The sequence below is a fragment of the Bombina bombina genome, chromosome 6, assembly GCF_027579735.1.
Source record: "Bombina bombina isolate aBomBom1 chromosome 6, aBomBom1.pri, whole genome shotgun sequence".
Classification (NCBI taxonomy): Eukaryota; Metazoa; Chordata; class Amphibia; order Anura; family Bombinatoridae; genus Bombina; species Bombina bombina.
The window spans coordinates 3,045,683-3,061,514 of record NC_069504.1 but is presented as its reverse complement, the minus strand read 5'-3'; the positions used below and the strand labels follow the sequence as shown (position 1 = coordinate 3,061,514).

The following is a 15,832-nucleotide window of genomic DNA, read 5'->3' as shown; positions in this document are numbered from 1 at the left end:
GGTGGGCCAATTGGCGACAGCTTCTATTTTGGCCGGCTCTGGTCGCTGCTTTCCACACCCCACCCGGTGACCCAGGTACTGTACCTCGGCCATCCCAAAGTGGCATTTTTTTGGCTTCAGAGTCAGGCCAGCAGCCCGGATCTGATCCAGAACCATTCCCACATGAGCTAAGTGGTCCTCCCAGGACTCACTGTGGATCGCTATGTCGTCCAGGTAGGCGCAAGCAAAACTCTGGAAGCCATCCAGGAGCCTATCCACCAAGCGCTGGAATGTAGCTGGGGCATTCTTCATCCCAAACGGCATTACCCTAAACTGATATAAGCCGAATGGGGTGACGAATGCCGACTTGGGGATAGCCTCCGGGGCCAGGGGAATCTGCCAGTAACCTTTGCAGAGGTCAATAGTGGTCAGGTAATTTCCCCTGGCTATACGATCGAGTAGCTCGTCTACCCTGGGCATAGGGTAAGCGTCCGTCACGGTATTTTCATTGAGCCTCCCATAGTCTACGCAGAACCGGGTGGTCCCATCTTTCTTGGGCACCAAGACAACTGGGGAGGCCCATGGACTATCGGAGGGCTCAATTACCCTGAGCTGGAGCATCTCATCGATCTCCTTCATTCCTGTCCTAACTGCTTCGGGGATTCGGTACGGAGCCTGGCGCAAGGGAGCTTGTCCCGGAGTATCTACCTGGTGGGTGGTTAAGGTAGTGTACCCTGGCTTCGGGGAGAAGGTGAGGTGTTTGGACTGGAGGAGTTGGTTGAGCTGCTCCCTTTCAGTGGGGCTAAGTTGGTCCCCTATCTGAACCTGCGCCACTATACCTGTGGGGAGACTCTTTTCTAATAGGTCTGGAATGGGTAAACTGTCGGGGTCTTCCTGAGGGGAACAACATACGGCCGTCACGTTCTCTGGTCGCTCAAAATATTCCTTGAGCATGTTTACATGGAATGTCTTTCTAAGATTGTTGTCATGGCAGCTAGCTATCACATAAGTGGTGTCTCCCCTTTTCTCTACGATCTGGTAGGGACCCTGCCAGGACGCCTGCAATTTGTCTGTCTTCACCGGCTTAAGTACTAACACCTTTTGTCCTATGGTGAAGATTCTCTTTCGGGCCCCCCGATCGTACCATACTTTCTGTCTTCTCTGGGCCAACTGGAGATTAGCCCGCACGGATTTGGCTAATTGCTCCATTCGGTCCCTGAGTTCCAGCACGTATGGCACAATGGGGACACCGTCAGCCTCCATCTCTCCCTCCCAGTGCTCCCGGATCAGGTTTAGGGGTCCCCGTACCTTTCTTCCGTAGAGCAACTCGAAGGGAGAGAACCCTGTTGTTTCCTGGGGCACCTCCCGATAAGCAAATAGGAGGTGCGGCAGGAAGCGTTCCCAGTCTCGGTATTCCTGAGTGAACGTTTTGAGCATTTGCTTGAGGGTCCCATTGAACCTCTCACACAGCCCGTTCGTCTGGGGGTGGTATGGGGAGCTCAGGAGGGACTTAATTTTGCAAACCTGACAGAGTTGTTGGGTTAATTCAGCCGTAAATTGGGTGCCTCGGTCGGATAGGATTTCTTTTGGAAATCCTACCCGGGAGAACACCTGTACTAGTGCATTCGCTACCGTATCCGCTTGTATGTTGGATAGGGCGACAGCCTCTGGGTACCTGGTAGCGTAGTCCACTACGGTAAGAATGTAGCGCTTACCGGAGGGACTAGGGGTAGCCAGTGGTCCCACTAGGTCAATAGCAACCCGGCTGAAGGGTTCCTCTACAATGGGCATATTTACTAGCTGGGCTTTAGGGTGATCGCCTCGCCTTCCTACTCGTTGACACACATCGCAGGTGTTACAGTAAGTTCTAACGTCAGCGTGCACCCCTGGCCAAAAGAACGTGTGAGTAATGCGGTGTAGGGTACGGGTTACGGCTAGGTGGCCTGCTAAGGGGATGTCGTGGCCTATTTTGAGGATTTCTTGACGGTATTTGTGGGGCACTACCAGCTGTCGCCTACGCTGTCCCCTTTTCTCTGTCCAGCGGTATAGTTTCCCTTTTTCCCATAAGAATGTTTCGTTATCTGCCCCGCCCCCTCCGGTCTCTGCTCGTTCCCGGTACTTTTGTAAGGTCGGGTCAGTCTTAGACTCTGCCTCGAAAGCATCTGGGGTGTCCCAGGGTATGGGGCCTAACCTGTCAGGCAAGGTCGGGGTAGGTCTTACCTGTGTCTCCCGCACTGGTGAGAGCTCTCGCTCCGTCCGGACTTGGGCCCGTGTAGTCACTGGGTCCGCCTCGTTGTTGCATACTGGAGCATAGGCAGAAGTCATGGGGCCCAAATCGTTGCCCAGTAGTACTTCGGCAGGTAAATTATCCATTAGGCCCACGTTCACAGCCCCCTTTCCCGCTCCCCAATCAAGATGCACTTTAGCTGTTGGAATTTTGTACACATCCCCCCCCCGCCACTCTAACGGCCACAGTCTGTCCGGATCGCTTGTGCTCTGGCACCAAATGACTCTGTACCAGCGTGATAGTAGCCCCTGTGTCTCGCAATCCCTCAGTAGATCGCCCCTTGAGCCATACCCTCTGCCGATGGTGCTGGCGGTTATCTGAGGCAGCATATACAGGGTCTGCCTCATGAAGCGGCCCCACATATCCCTCCATAGGGGCCTCTTGGTTAACACAGAGGGCCCGGGCCGGACGATAGGACCCAGAGGGGTAATTGTAATTCCTGGGTGTCTGGTGCGTATTAAGGGGGCAGCTAGCCATGAAATGCCCTGGTTGCTTGCATCGGTGGCAAGTCGGTCTGGGACGCTCAGAGCTGTTATTGGGTGGTCCTGAGTGTCGGACGGGCCCTGTGGGCACCGGGGCTCGGAATTCAGCACGAGGGGGTGCACGGTAAACCTCTCTGGGTTCGACCCGTGCTGGAGCTCGGTAGTTCATGGGTTCGTGAAGACGGGAGTCATAATGTTCATCGGCCAATTTGGCTGCTTCTTCTAAGGTAGAAGGCCGCCTGTCTCGCAGCCATTCCTTCCCTTGCTGTTCCATGCCATTATAAAAATGTTCTAAGAGAAACAATTGTAAAATTTCCTCCCCAGTCACCGCTTTACTTCCGCTCAGCCAGTGATTTGCCGCTCTCCGCATTCGGTGCGCCCATTCCATATGGGTATCGTTAGGCTTCTTTTCCGTGCCCCGAAACTGTCGGCGATACGTGTCCGGAGTTACAGCGTACCGTCGCAACAGTGTCTCCTTAACTAGCTCATACTGTCTCACTTCCTCAGCACCCAGAGTACGAAAGGCTTCCAGGGCTCGCCCGGATAGTTTCCCAGACAATATCGTGGGCCACTCTCTGTTGGGAATCTGGTGCAGGGCACATTGCCTTTCGAAGTCCGCCAAATATTCATCAATCCCTGTCTCGCTCTCTAGAAAGGGTCGAAATGCCGCATAGGGTATCTTGGGCCTCCCAACATTTTCGACAGGGATGATTACCTGCGGGGCTTCAGCATTGCGGTGTGCGTTCGCTAGGTTGAGTTCGTGGGCTCGAGTCTCTCGTATATCCTCGTCCGCCTCCGCCATCAACTGCTGTACCAATTCCATGGAGGGGTTCGGCCCGTATAATGAGAGCCTTTCCCGAACAATCCTGGTTTTTTCGTCACTAATCGTGGTCGGTGTTTCCGCCATTGTGAAGCTCTGATCCAGTTCGGTCAATTCTGCGATCAGCTCTCTCCTCGGCCGGTTGCTGGCGTACCCCCCTCTGCTTTCAAGTAAATCCTTTAGGGTTGTACGCTTCAATTTTTTGTAAGCGCTCTCCATCCGTTCTGTACCTCTCCTAGTAAATTCAGGAAAATCCCGCCGCTGCCGCCAAATGTTACGGTTACCCTAAGTCTCGCTGAGAGATGGACCGCTTAGTAGCCTGGATCCCTATTGCTAAAGAGGGGAGAAGCTGCTTTCCATAGTATTCTATATGAGTCTCGCAAATATAGAATAATCTCCCTTAGCTGCAGTACAGCTAGGATACCCTTCTGCCCACAAAAACGAGTCAACGCTGCGATTGAGGGTCAAACAAGAACTCAGGACTGGGATGCCCAGCCTGCTTTTTATTAAGGTTAGATGCACACAGGGCACTACCAGGGGGAGAGGGGGGAAGCACAAAATCCCCCATCACACATTTAGATAGAGAGCACTGTCCTTTGACAGGCCACAATAGGATTACAGTACTTAAGATAACAAGTTTACAAGTTCATCTTATCAATTAGCAGTCTGGCTCCAGAGGTGATTAGACAATGGGATTGGTTATCCCTAAACTTAGAGCTGAGGCCAGCAAATGTGTATTTAGGCAATAGTGTCTAAAAGCTGAAAAAAAAGAGTTAACTCTTTATGAAATGATACTTGTTACGGTTTTCTTGGAGCCCTTCTTAGGCGCTGGCTTGCTGGTTCAGTCATTGCTGCTGGGAAATAAGCTCTTCACAACAAAATAACTAATGCTTCTGTAACAATAGTTAATAACTATTTAATAGCTATTGTACCTAGTTAAAATAAATTGAAAGTTACCTGTAAAATAAAAATAAATCCTAAGATAGCTACAATATAATTATTATTTATATTGTAGCTATATTATGGTTTATTTTAAAGGTAAGTATTTAGTTTTAAATAGGATTAATTTATTTAATAAGAGAAATATTATTTAGATTTATTTAATTAATATTTAAGTTAGGGGGGTGCTAGGGTTAGGGTTAGACTTAGGTTTAGGGGTTAATACATTTATTACAGTGGCGGCGGTGTAGTGGGGGGCAGGATAGGGGTTAATAAATTTATTATAGGTGGCGACGGTGTAGGGGGGGCAGATTAGGGGTTAATAAGTTTAATATAGGTTGCGGCGGGGTCCGGGAGCGGCGGTTTAGGGGTTAAACTATTTATTTAGTTGCGGCGAGGTGCGGGATCAGCAGGATAGGGGTTAATAACTTTATTATAGAGGGCGACGGTATAGGGGGGGCAGGATAGGGGTTACTAGGTATCATGTAGGTTGCGGCGGTGTCCGGGAGCGGTGGTTTAGGGGTTAATACATTTATAAGAGTTGCGGCGGGGTCTAGGAGTGGCGGTTTAGGGGTTACTAACTTGCGGGAGGCCCTGGGGGTGCCGGTATAGGGGGTAGAACAGTGTAGTTAGTGTGAGTGCTTAGTGACAGGCTTGCAATAAAGCTGTTAAAAAGCCGAAGAGCAGCGAGATCGGATGAGTGATAACTCTCACAGTCCGCTGCTCATCGCCCCGTACTTGGTGCACGGCTTTTTGACAGCTTTTTTGATAACTTAGGCGAAATTTTGCAGGTCTGCGGCGGCGAAGGTAGGCGAGCTTAGGCGGGCGTATTGGACCGGAGAAGGCAGGTAAAGTAGACACGTTGATAACTAGGCCTCTATAACTGTTTATTTATTTTATTCAGCTAGTACAACAGTGCATCTTCTCCTTTTTAACCCCCGATCAATGAAGCAATTATTAAAAAGAATTTCTCATATCTTTTTCAGTATGAATGTGGTAGCTATGGGCATGGAGCACACTTGGCCTCCATAATGGATGAATTGGAAGCAGCCATCATTGCAAGTCATGTGTCAGCAAATCAAGATTCCAATGGAGTTTGGACGGGTCTACATGATCCTGAGAAGGTGAGTGAATCTAGACTTTTCTAAGACTATCACATTGTATGTCTAGTTAACTGCTCTCTGTATGACTCTTCACATTACAGGGTCCACATTACCCTGAGAATTTCAGTGACCCTAGAGAGCACATTTTTATCTGACCATGGGTCTTCTCTTTCTACAGCATGGAAGAGATGATAATCAAAGATGCAAGGAGCAGGTCATTGTTTCATCTTAGTGGGTGGGCTGGAATATATTGGTTTATTAGTGAGGTTAAGTACTGGGGAGCAACGTTGGTAAGAGCTAATTCTGCTGTGAATGGAAAGCCAGTAAAGGAAATCACAGAGAGGTTTTGTCATCTCTTTTCTGCAACACCCTGATAATGGCAGTTACCCTAGAGAGAACATTCAACAACCCACCACAGTATGACCTTGAGAACATCAATGTCTCTAGAGAGAACAATCATATGCCACCAAGGGTCTAGTCATCTCTCTGTATGACCCTGAGAATATCAGTGTCCCTAGAGAGAACATTTAACATCCTACCATGTGTATGGTCATCTCCTATGAGTGAGACTGTAGAGTATTAACAGCATCCCACAATGGAGCAAAGTAATCCTGTCTTGTATTATTCATTATTATCTACCTTAAATAATGTAATCAGGAAACGTGAGGTGTATTAACTATTAGAAATTCATGGAATATAGCAACTGATAAAATGTACTATAGCACACAATTACCCAATAAACTAAGCAAGTAAAATTTTATTCAGTTGTCTTGCACACACACAGATATGGATAATTAAGTGCTGTCTCACTTTTTCGCAATATCACAGTGTGTCTAGGCATCTTTCATGTGCGGGACTGTAGAAAGCACATACAGCATCCCACCAAGTGTCTGATCACCTCTTGTGCGTGTGACCCTGAAACTACAGAGAGGCTAGAGAGCACATACAGCATCCCACCAAAGGTCTGATCACCTCTTGTGTGTGTGACCCTGAAAACCTCAGAAAGGCTAGAGAGCACATACAGCATCCCACCAAGTGTCTGATCACCTCTTGTGTGTGTGACCCTGAAAACCTCAGAGAGGCTACAGAGCACATACAATATCCCACCAAGTGTCTGATCACCTCTTGTGCGTGTAACCTGAAAATCTCAGAGACCTTAGAGAGCACATACAACATCCCACCAAGTGTCTGATCAGCTCTTGTGCGTGTGACCCTGAAAATCTCAGAGAGGCTAGAGAGCAAATCTGATGTGTGTGTCTGATCACCTCTTGTGCGTGTAAACCTGAAAACTTTAGAGACCTTAGAGAGCACATACAACATCCCACCAAGTGTCTAATCACCTCTTGTGCACGTAAACCTTAAAACCTCAGAGACCTTAGAGAGCAAATACAACATCCCACTAAGTGTCTGATCACCTCTTGTGCGTGTGACCCTGAAAACTACAGAGAGGCTAGAGAGCACATACAACATCCCACCAAGTGTCTGATCGCCTCTTCTGCGTGTGACCCTGAAAACCTCAGAGACCTTAGAGAGCACATACAACATCCCACCAAGTGTCTGATCACCTCTTGTGCGTGTGACCCTGAAAACCTCAGAGACCTTAGAGAGCACAAACAACATCCCTCCAAGTGTCTGATCACCTCTTGTGCGTGTGACCCTGAAAACTACAGAGAGGCTAGAGAGCACATACAACATCCCACCAAGTGTCTGATCACCTCTTGTGCGTGTGACCCTGAAAACCTCAGAGAGGCTAGAGAGCACATACAACATCCCACCAAGTGTCTGATCGCCTCTTGTGTGTGTGACCCTGAAAACTTTAGAGACCTTAGAGAGCACATACAACATCCCACCAAGTGTCTGATCACCTCTTCTGCGTGTGACCCTGAAAACCTCAGAGACCTTAGAGAGCACATACAACATCCCACCAAGTGTCTGATCACCTCTTGTGCGTGTGACCCTGAAAACCTCAGAGACCTTAGAGAGCACAAACAACGTCCCTCCAAGTGTCTGATCACCTCTTGTGCGTGTGACCCTGAAAACTACAGAGAGGCTAGAGAGCACATACAACATCCCACCAAGTGTCTGATCACCTCTTGTGCGTGTGACCCTGAAAACCTCAAAGAGAATAGAAAGCACATACAACATCCCACCAAGTGTCTGATCACCTCTTGTGCGTGTGACCCTGAAAACCTCAGAGAGGCTAGAGAGCACATACAACATCCCACCAAGTGTCTGATCGCCTCTTGTGTGTGTGACCCTGAAAACCTCAGAGACTTTAGAGAGCCCATACAACATCCCACCAAGTGTCAGATCCCCTCTTGTGCGTGTGACCATGAAAACCTCAGAGACCTTAGAGAGCACATACAACATCCCACCAAGTGTCTGATCACCTCTTGTGTGTGTGACACTGAAAACCTCAGAGACCTTAGAGAGCACATACAACATCCCACCAAATGTCTGATCACCTCATGTGCGTGTGACCCTGAAAACCTCAGAGACCTTAGAGAGCACATACAACATTCCACCAAGTGTCTGATCACCTCTTGTGCGTGTGACCCTGAAAACTACAGAGAGGCTAGAGAGCACATACAACATCCCACCAAGGGTCTGATCACCTCTTGTGCATGTGACCCTGAAAACCTTAGAGAGGCTAGAGAGCACATACAACATCCCACCAAGTGTCTGATCACCTCTTGTGCGTGTGACCCTGAAAACTACAGAGAGGCTAGAGAGCACATACAACATTCCACCAAGTGTCTGATCACCTCTTGTGCATGTGACCCTGAAAACTACAGAGAGGCTAGAGAGGACATACAACATCCCACCAAGTGTCTGATCGCCTCATGTGCGTGTGACCCTGAAAACTACAGAGAGGCTAGAGAGCACATACAACATCCCACCAAGTGTCTGATCACCTCTTGTGCGTGTAACCTGAAAACCTCAGAGACCTTAGAGAGCACATACAACATCCCACCAAGTGTCTGATCACCTCTTGTGCGTGTAACCTGAAAATCTCAGAGACCTTAGAGAGCACATACAACATCCCACCAAGTGTCTGATCGCCTCTTGTGCGTGTGACCCTGAAAACCTCAGAGACCTTAGAGAGCACATTCAACATCCCACCAAGTGTCTGATCACCTCTTGTGTGTGTGACCCTGAAAACCTCAGAGACCTTAGAGAGCACATACAACATCCCACCAAGTGTCTGATCGCCTCTTGTGTGTGTGACCCTGAAAACCTCAGAGACTTTAGAGAGCACATACAACATCCCACCAAGTGTCTGATCACCTCTTGTGCGTGTGACCCTGAAAACCTCAGAGACCTTAGAGAGCACATAAAACATCCCACCAAGTGTCTGATCACCTCTTGTGCGTGTGACCCTGAAAACCTTAGAGAGGCTAGAGGAAACATACAACATCCCACCAAGTGTCTGATCACCTCTTGTGCGTGTGACCCTGAAACTACAGAGAGGCTAGAGAGCACATACAACATCCCACCAAGTGTCTGATCACCTCTTGTGCGTGTGACCCTGAAAACCTCAGAGACCTTAGAGAGCACATACAACATCCCACCAAGTGTCTGATCACCTCTTGTGCGTGTGACCCTGAAAACCTCAGAGACCTTAGAGAGCACATACAACATCCCACCAAGTGTCTGATCACCTCTTGTGCGTGTGACCCTGAAAACCTCAGAGACCTTAGAGAGCGCATACAACATCCCACCAAGCGTCTGATCTCCTCTTGTGCATGTGACCCTGAAAACCTTAGAGAGGCTAGAGAGCACATACAACATCCCACCAAGTGTCTGATCGCCTCTTGTGTGTGTGACCCTGAAAACCTCAGAGACTTTAGAGAGCACATACAACATCCCACCAAGCGTCTGATCACCTCTTGCGCATGTGACCCTGAAAACCTTAGAGAGGCTAGAGAGCACATACAACATCCCACCAAGTGTCTGATCACCTCTTGTGCATGTGACCCTGAAAACTACAGAGAGGCTAGAGAGCACATACAACATCCCACCAAGTGTCTGATCACCTCTTGTGCATGTGACCCTGAAAACCTTAGAGAGGCTAGAGAGCACATACAACATCCCACCAAGTGTCTGATCACCTCTTGTGCGTGTGACCCTGAAACTACAGAGAGGCTAGAGAGCACATACAACATCCCACCAAGTGTCTGATCACCTCTTGTTCGTGTGACCCTGAAAACCTCAGAGACATTAGAGAGCACATACAACATCCCACCAAGTGTCTGATCACCTCTTGTGCGTGTGACCCTGAAAACCATAGAGAGGCTAGAGAGCACATACAACATCCCACCAAGTGTCTGATCACCTCTTGTTCGTGTGACCCTGAAAACCTCAGAGACATTAGAGAGCACATACAACATCCCACCAAGTGTCTGATCACCTCTTGTGCGCGTGACCCTGAAAACCTCAGAGACCTTAGAGAGCACATACAACATCCCACCAAGTGTCTGATCACCTCTTGTGCGTGTGACCCTGAAAACTACAGAGAGGCTAGAGAGCACATACAACATCCCACCAAGTGTCTGATCACCTCTTGTGCGTGTGACCCTGAAAACCTCAGAGACCTTAGAGAGCACATACAACATCCCACCAAGTGTCTGATCACCTCTTGTGCGTGTGACCCTGAAAACCTCAGATACCTTAGAGAGCACATACAACATCCCACCAAGTGTCTGATCACCTCTTGTGCGTGTGACCCTGAAAACCTCAGAGACCTTAGAGAGCACATACAACATCCCACCAAGTGTCTGATTACCTCTTGTGCGTGTGACCCTGAAACTACAGAGAGGCTAGAGAGCACATACAACATCCCACCAAGTGTCTGATCACCTCTTGTGCGCGTGACCCTGAAAACCTCAGAGACCTTAGAGAGCACATACAACATCCCACCAAGTGTCTGATCACCTCTTGTGCGTGTGACCCTGAAAACCTCAGAGACCTTAGAGAGCACATACAACATCCCACCAAGTGTCTGATCACCTCTTGTGCGTGTGACCCTGAAAACCTCAGATACCTTAGAGAGCACATACAACATCCCACCAAGTGTCTGATCACCTCTTGTGCGTGTGACCCAGAAAACCTCAGAGACCTTAGAGAGCACATACAACATCCCACCAAGTGTCTGATTACCTCTTGTGCGTGTGACCCTGAAACTACAGAGAGGCTAGAGAGCACATACAACATCCCACCAAGTGTCTGATCACCTCTTGTGCGTGTGACCCTGAAACTACAGAGAGGCTAGAGAGCACATACAACATCCCACCAAGTGTCTGATCACCTCTTGTGCGTGTGACCCTGAAACTACAGAGAGGCTAGAGAGCACATACAACATCCCACCAAGTGTCTGATCACCTCTTGTGCGTGTGACCCTGAAACTACAGAGAGGCTAGAGAGCACATAGCATTGTATGTCTATTATAGCAAACACTCTGTGTGCCTGTTATAACATAACTTGCCTCTTGAATATGCTTGCTATTAACTTTAATCAATATTATTGGTAAACGCACATTGCCCTCAGTATTCACTAACGCTTGAACTTAATAAGCTTAGTGTGCTTGTTTTAACATAACTTGCTTCTCCTTTTTGTGCTTGCTATTTTTATTTTTATGTTTGCAACAAAAGACTGTATATCACTATTACTGCTGGTAGCTGAGACTAAGGGTGTTGAGGGCAAACTAATGGTCTAATCAGCATTCCATCTGCACCCCATGTCCACCTGCTAAGTTATTATTTTTAATTAATGTTTAAAATTCATATAGATAACATTGAGCTCATGCACGTTAAAGGGACACTGAACCCAAATTGTTTCTTTTTTGATGCAGATAGAGCATGACATTTTAAGCAACTTTGTAATTTACTCCTATTCACAAATTTCTTCATTATCTTGTTATCTTTATTTGAAATGCAAGAATGTAAGTTTAGATTCTGGCCCATTTTTGGTGATAAACTTGGGTTGTCTAAAATGCAAGTATGCCTAAAGAAATGAAATAAGTGGTCATTTTTAAAAAGGAAAGATAGAAGATAAACACATATTCAAAAATATTTCTTGTTATAGCCTTACAAATAACAACAGAGTCAAGTGTAGATCTCAATTTTTTTTATTTAATGAGATTCTATTAAACATGTGTTTCATCAACTTTACATTGAACAATTGCAACATTTGCCAAAATGAACCACTTTCAATCAATGGCTTTACAATGATATACAATATCATTCCTTGAAACGAAAATATTTGCTCAACAGTAATCCAAAATATATCATCTTTTGGATTATAAATAATAATGTAAAGTAAATAAAAACACAAATAAAAACTGTATGTTGCACAATCAACATTATTGCCCAAAAACCGCCTGGATATAGTCTGCTCGAGCTTGGACTCCAAGAGCATCATGCTCCAGGAATGGGTCGATGTATTGACCAATGACCATACTCCTGGTTATCCAAGATCTCCAGCTCTATATCCGGGATGTCCAAGCAGTGGAAACGGCTCTTCAGTATGCCAAAGGTGCGCTCAATCACGGATCTTGTGCCGATGTGTGCATGGTTGTAGCGCACCACTTCCACTCCGTTGGAGTTTTGGACGGGTGTGAACAGCCACGGAAGACAAAAATATCCAGAATCACCTGCATAAACAAAATAGATCATTAACATTAGCAATCAGAATGAATAAAATAGATCATATACATATGTTAGAGTATCTAAGAGATATTTACCTATCAGGATTCCCTCTGGCATTTGGCCCTCCTGGAAGTGTTGGTATATGGCCGAATTCCGGAGGATGAAGGAATCATGATTGTAGCTAGGGAGTCCGGATCGTACACTGATTATCCTCAACCTGGCGTCACAGATGACCTGGATATTCAGTCAGTGGTTGAATTTCCTATCCCGGTAGGGCTCCTCTTGACCACTGGGAGGCTGCACCAAGAGATGGGTGCAGTCTATGGCCCAAAACAAAGGGGGGAGGGTGTTGGTTACTGCGCAGTGAAACTCTATTAAGCCTATAAAAAAGTAAGAGGACTCTCCAACCTCTAAAGAACAAATAGTTTAGAATAAATTGATTACCAAAGGGAACCAAAAAATTATGGTATCATAGGCGCTAGTAAAAGCTTAAAATAGTGATGTGACTTTAAATACTTGTAAGTGTAATATAGATGTGTGGATAAAAACTCAAAGTGAATAAATGTGATAAATTAGTGTCACAATAATTTTTGTGTATTGCAGAATCTGCATAAATTTAATACAAGTATAAAATATACAATTAATTTTTGAAAGAATTTTTTTGGACAGATACAAAAAAGATATTTGCAACAGATACAAATAGAATTGTGGCCAATTCAAAGAATATTGCAAAGGAAATAATTGCGTTGATCAGACGTAGTTGAAGTGTAGTATACAATTTGCAACAATTGTTATATATAGAACAAGGGGAAAAACAGACAGCTTGGGTAAAATCCAGTTGAAACCATATAATCAGATAAAACGATTCCGATGAATAGTTTCGATGAATATTGCTTGTCTCGTCCAAGTTGGAACATCCAGGTCTGGCTGGAACGAGATAAAGGACCAATCAAACAACAGAAAAAGGCACCAAATTAAGGTCAACACTTTTACTTACACCGGGAACGATGATGAAGCGGATGATTCCCTCTTTCAGGTACAATACCCGACGGTACCAGCACTTAGACATGGCGTCTCAATATGGCGTTCATACAGGAGATGAATTTTCATCCAAATCACCTTTGCGAGCAGGTAGCCGCAGTCTGGTTCTACTGAAGCCTTGAGGGGACAAAATACTTGGAACAAAGAGCAATGCATTTCAACCCGCTAAGGGTCTTTTTCAAGCTCTCTCCCCAATACCCTTGGCAATCCAGCTCTTAGGTAGAACTGGAGCTTGACAGCATGCCACTCCTCCGGTGTATTTGGGAAGTGGACATGATGGACTAGGCGTTGGTGCAAAGCATTCAGGACAACCTTCAGATGACGTGAGAAGGTTGCCTGGCTCATACCAATGCCTAGACTTGTCACAGCCTGGAATGACCCAGTTGCCAAGAAATAGAGGACCGAGAGCAATTTAACCATCCCAGGGATTGCCCTAGTTCTTCCAGTGAGTGGCTTGAGAGAGTCTGCGATCTCGACATAGAGCCTCTCAATAGAGGCCCTATCTAGTCGAAATCGACGGATCACCTCTTGGTCACTGGGGGCATGGAGCCCAATCCTTAGGTAGAAAACCCTTGGCACTCGCTGGCGTCTTCCTTGTCGCACCGCAGCCATCAACACCCGTCTTACCCTGTGTCTCCTTAATAAAAGAACAAAATGGACAGCATTGAGGAAGTCCATTCTCAAAGCTCCACCAAACAATAATAAAAAATAATTGAATAAATGATGCGCCAAACATTACTTAACAAATGACTTGGACATTTTGATTACTATCGCGTCATTTTACGAGCAATTAATTGACTAATTTATTCTAAAAAACGTCTTTGTTTTATTTCTTGCGTCAGTTGACGAGCACGATGGGATGTCCAAATGAATATCTGATTAAGTCATCCAGGTGTGTTTATCAGCTGTGAGAAATGCAGGTGTGTTTGTGCAATTAACTAAATTAATTATGAAAATCACATGAGTATTTGGCTCTAGTTTCAATGTTATTTCTGAATTTTCTGTGTTTGGATGGCAGCATTGTGAAGGTGAAAAAGGTCAGTGATTACTGTGTTTTTAAGATTAAATATTAAATAAAGTGTTGTATTAACATTTGCAAACCTAAGTAACAAAAAGAATGCAATGTCGAACATTATGATGTGAAATATTGTTTTATATCCTTTATGTGATTCCCAATACCATTTACAAATCAGTTTAATGTATTTTGAAAGCGCAAAGTTAAAAAGTGACATAAATGTAGGAAAGCACAATTTTAAAGGGCATTTTAGATCCAAAAAAAGGATCATAGCAACTGACTGAAAAACGTGACCTTATTATCAAAGTAATATGAGTGACTGACCTTTTAAGCCTCCACGATGCTGCCATACAAACAGAAAATCAGAGTTCATGTCATGCCTATGTAAATATGCAGGTGTTGTGCATAATTAATTGATAGCCTAATTTGTATTGTGTATAATTAATTGATAGCATTATTGCTGTGCAGTGTTTTCATTCTCTTGCTATCCTTTGTGTGAATATGCTTTTCTTTTTAAAAATCTTTTAAATTGCTCTGCAGTGTTTTCATTCTTTTGCTATCCTTTGTGTGAATGTGCTTTTCTTTTTAAAAATCTTTTAAATTGCTGTGCAGTGTTTTCATTCTCTTGCTATCCTTTATGTGAATATGCTTTTCTTTTTAAAATCTTTTAAATTGCTGTGCAGTGTTTTCATTCGCTTGCTATCCTTTGTGTGAATATGCTTTTCTTTTTAAAAATCTTTTAAATTGCTGTGCAGTGTTTTCATTCGCTTGCTATCCTTTGTGTGAATATGCTTTTCTTTTTAAAAATCTTTTAAATTGTTGTGCAGTGTTTTCATTCGCTTGCTATCCTTTATGTGAATATGCTTTTCTTTTTACAAATCTTTGAATTATAGGAAGAGAATGGTATTTATAAAAGGGTATACATATTTAATAATACTTTCCATTGAGTTTTATTAGGTGATATGCTTCACTCTAGCAGCATCGAACATAAGATTTCTGTTTTACGATTCCCATTGACTACTATAGCATCCTCGACCTCTAAGGCGGCAGATTAAAAACTAGGTACGCTGCGTCGGATAAGACGCGAGCGTAAGTGGTCATTTTTTGATAACTTTGAAAAAGATTCAAATTGTGTCAAATAACACGACGAATGCACAGAATTCCGCAACATTTCCAGAGGTTTTTTATTCTCAACGATCTGCATCGAATTGAGAGCACCGGATCGTATGTTACGTCACAAAATTTGAATTCTTACGATCTTGAGACTTTGATAACTACGGCGATGCAATCTCGCGACAAGTACGACGTGGAATTCGGCCATATTTTCAGTTGACGCTTTGATAAATAGAGGCCCATGTCTGCTGCACATCGATAAATGCCGACAGCATACGCTGTCGGCATTTATCATTGCACCAGCAGTTCTGGTTAACTGCTAGTGCAATACCGACCCCTGCAGATTCGCGGCCAAACTGTCACTAGCAGGGGTGTCAATCAACCCGATCGTATTTGATCGGGTTGA

The 15,832-nt window shown here is 45.3% G+C and overlaps 1 protein-coding gene across 1 annotated transcript in view; it reads left to right on the top strand.

Moving 5' to 3' along the window:
* Nucleotides 1-15,832, top strand: part of LOC128662503 (regenerating islet-derived protein 4-like) — a 168,245-nt gene that overhangs the window by 30,661 nt on the left and 121,752 nt on the right. Inside the window, exon 3 of the mRNA XM_053716282.1 lies at nt 5,494-5,631. Within this exon, the coding sequence (XP_053572257.1) occupies nt 5,494-5,631 (138 nt within the window). The remainder of the gene's footprint in view (nt 1-5,493; nt 5,632-15,832) is intronic.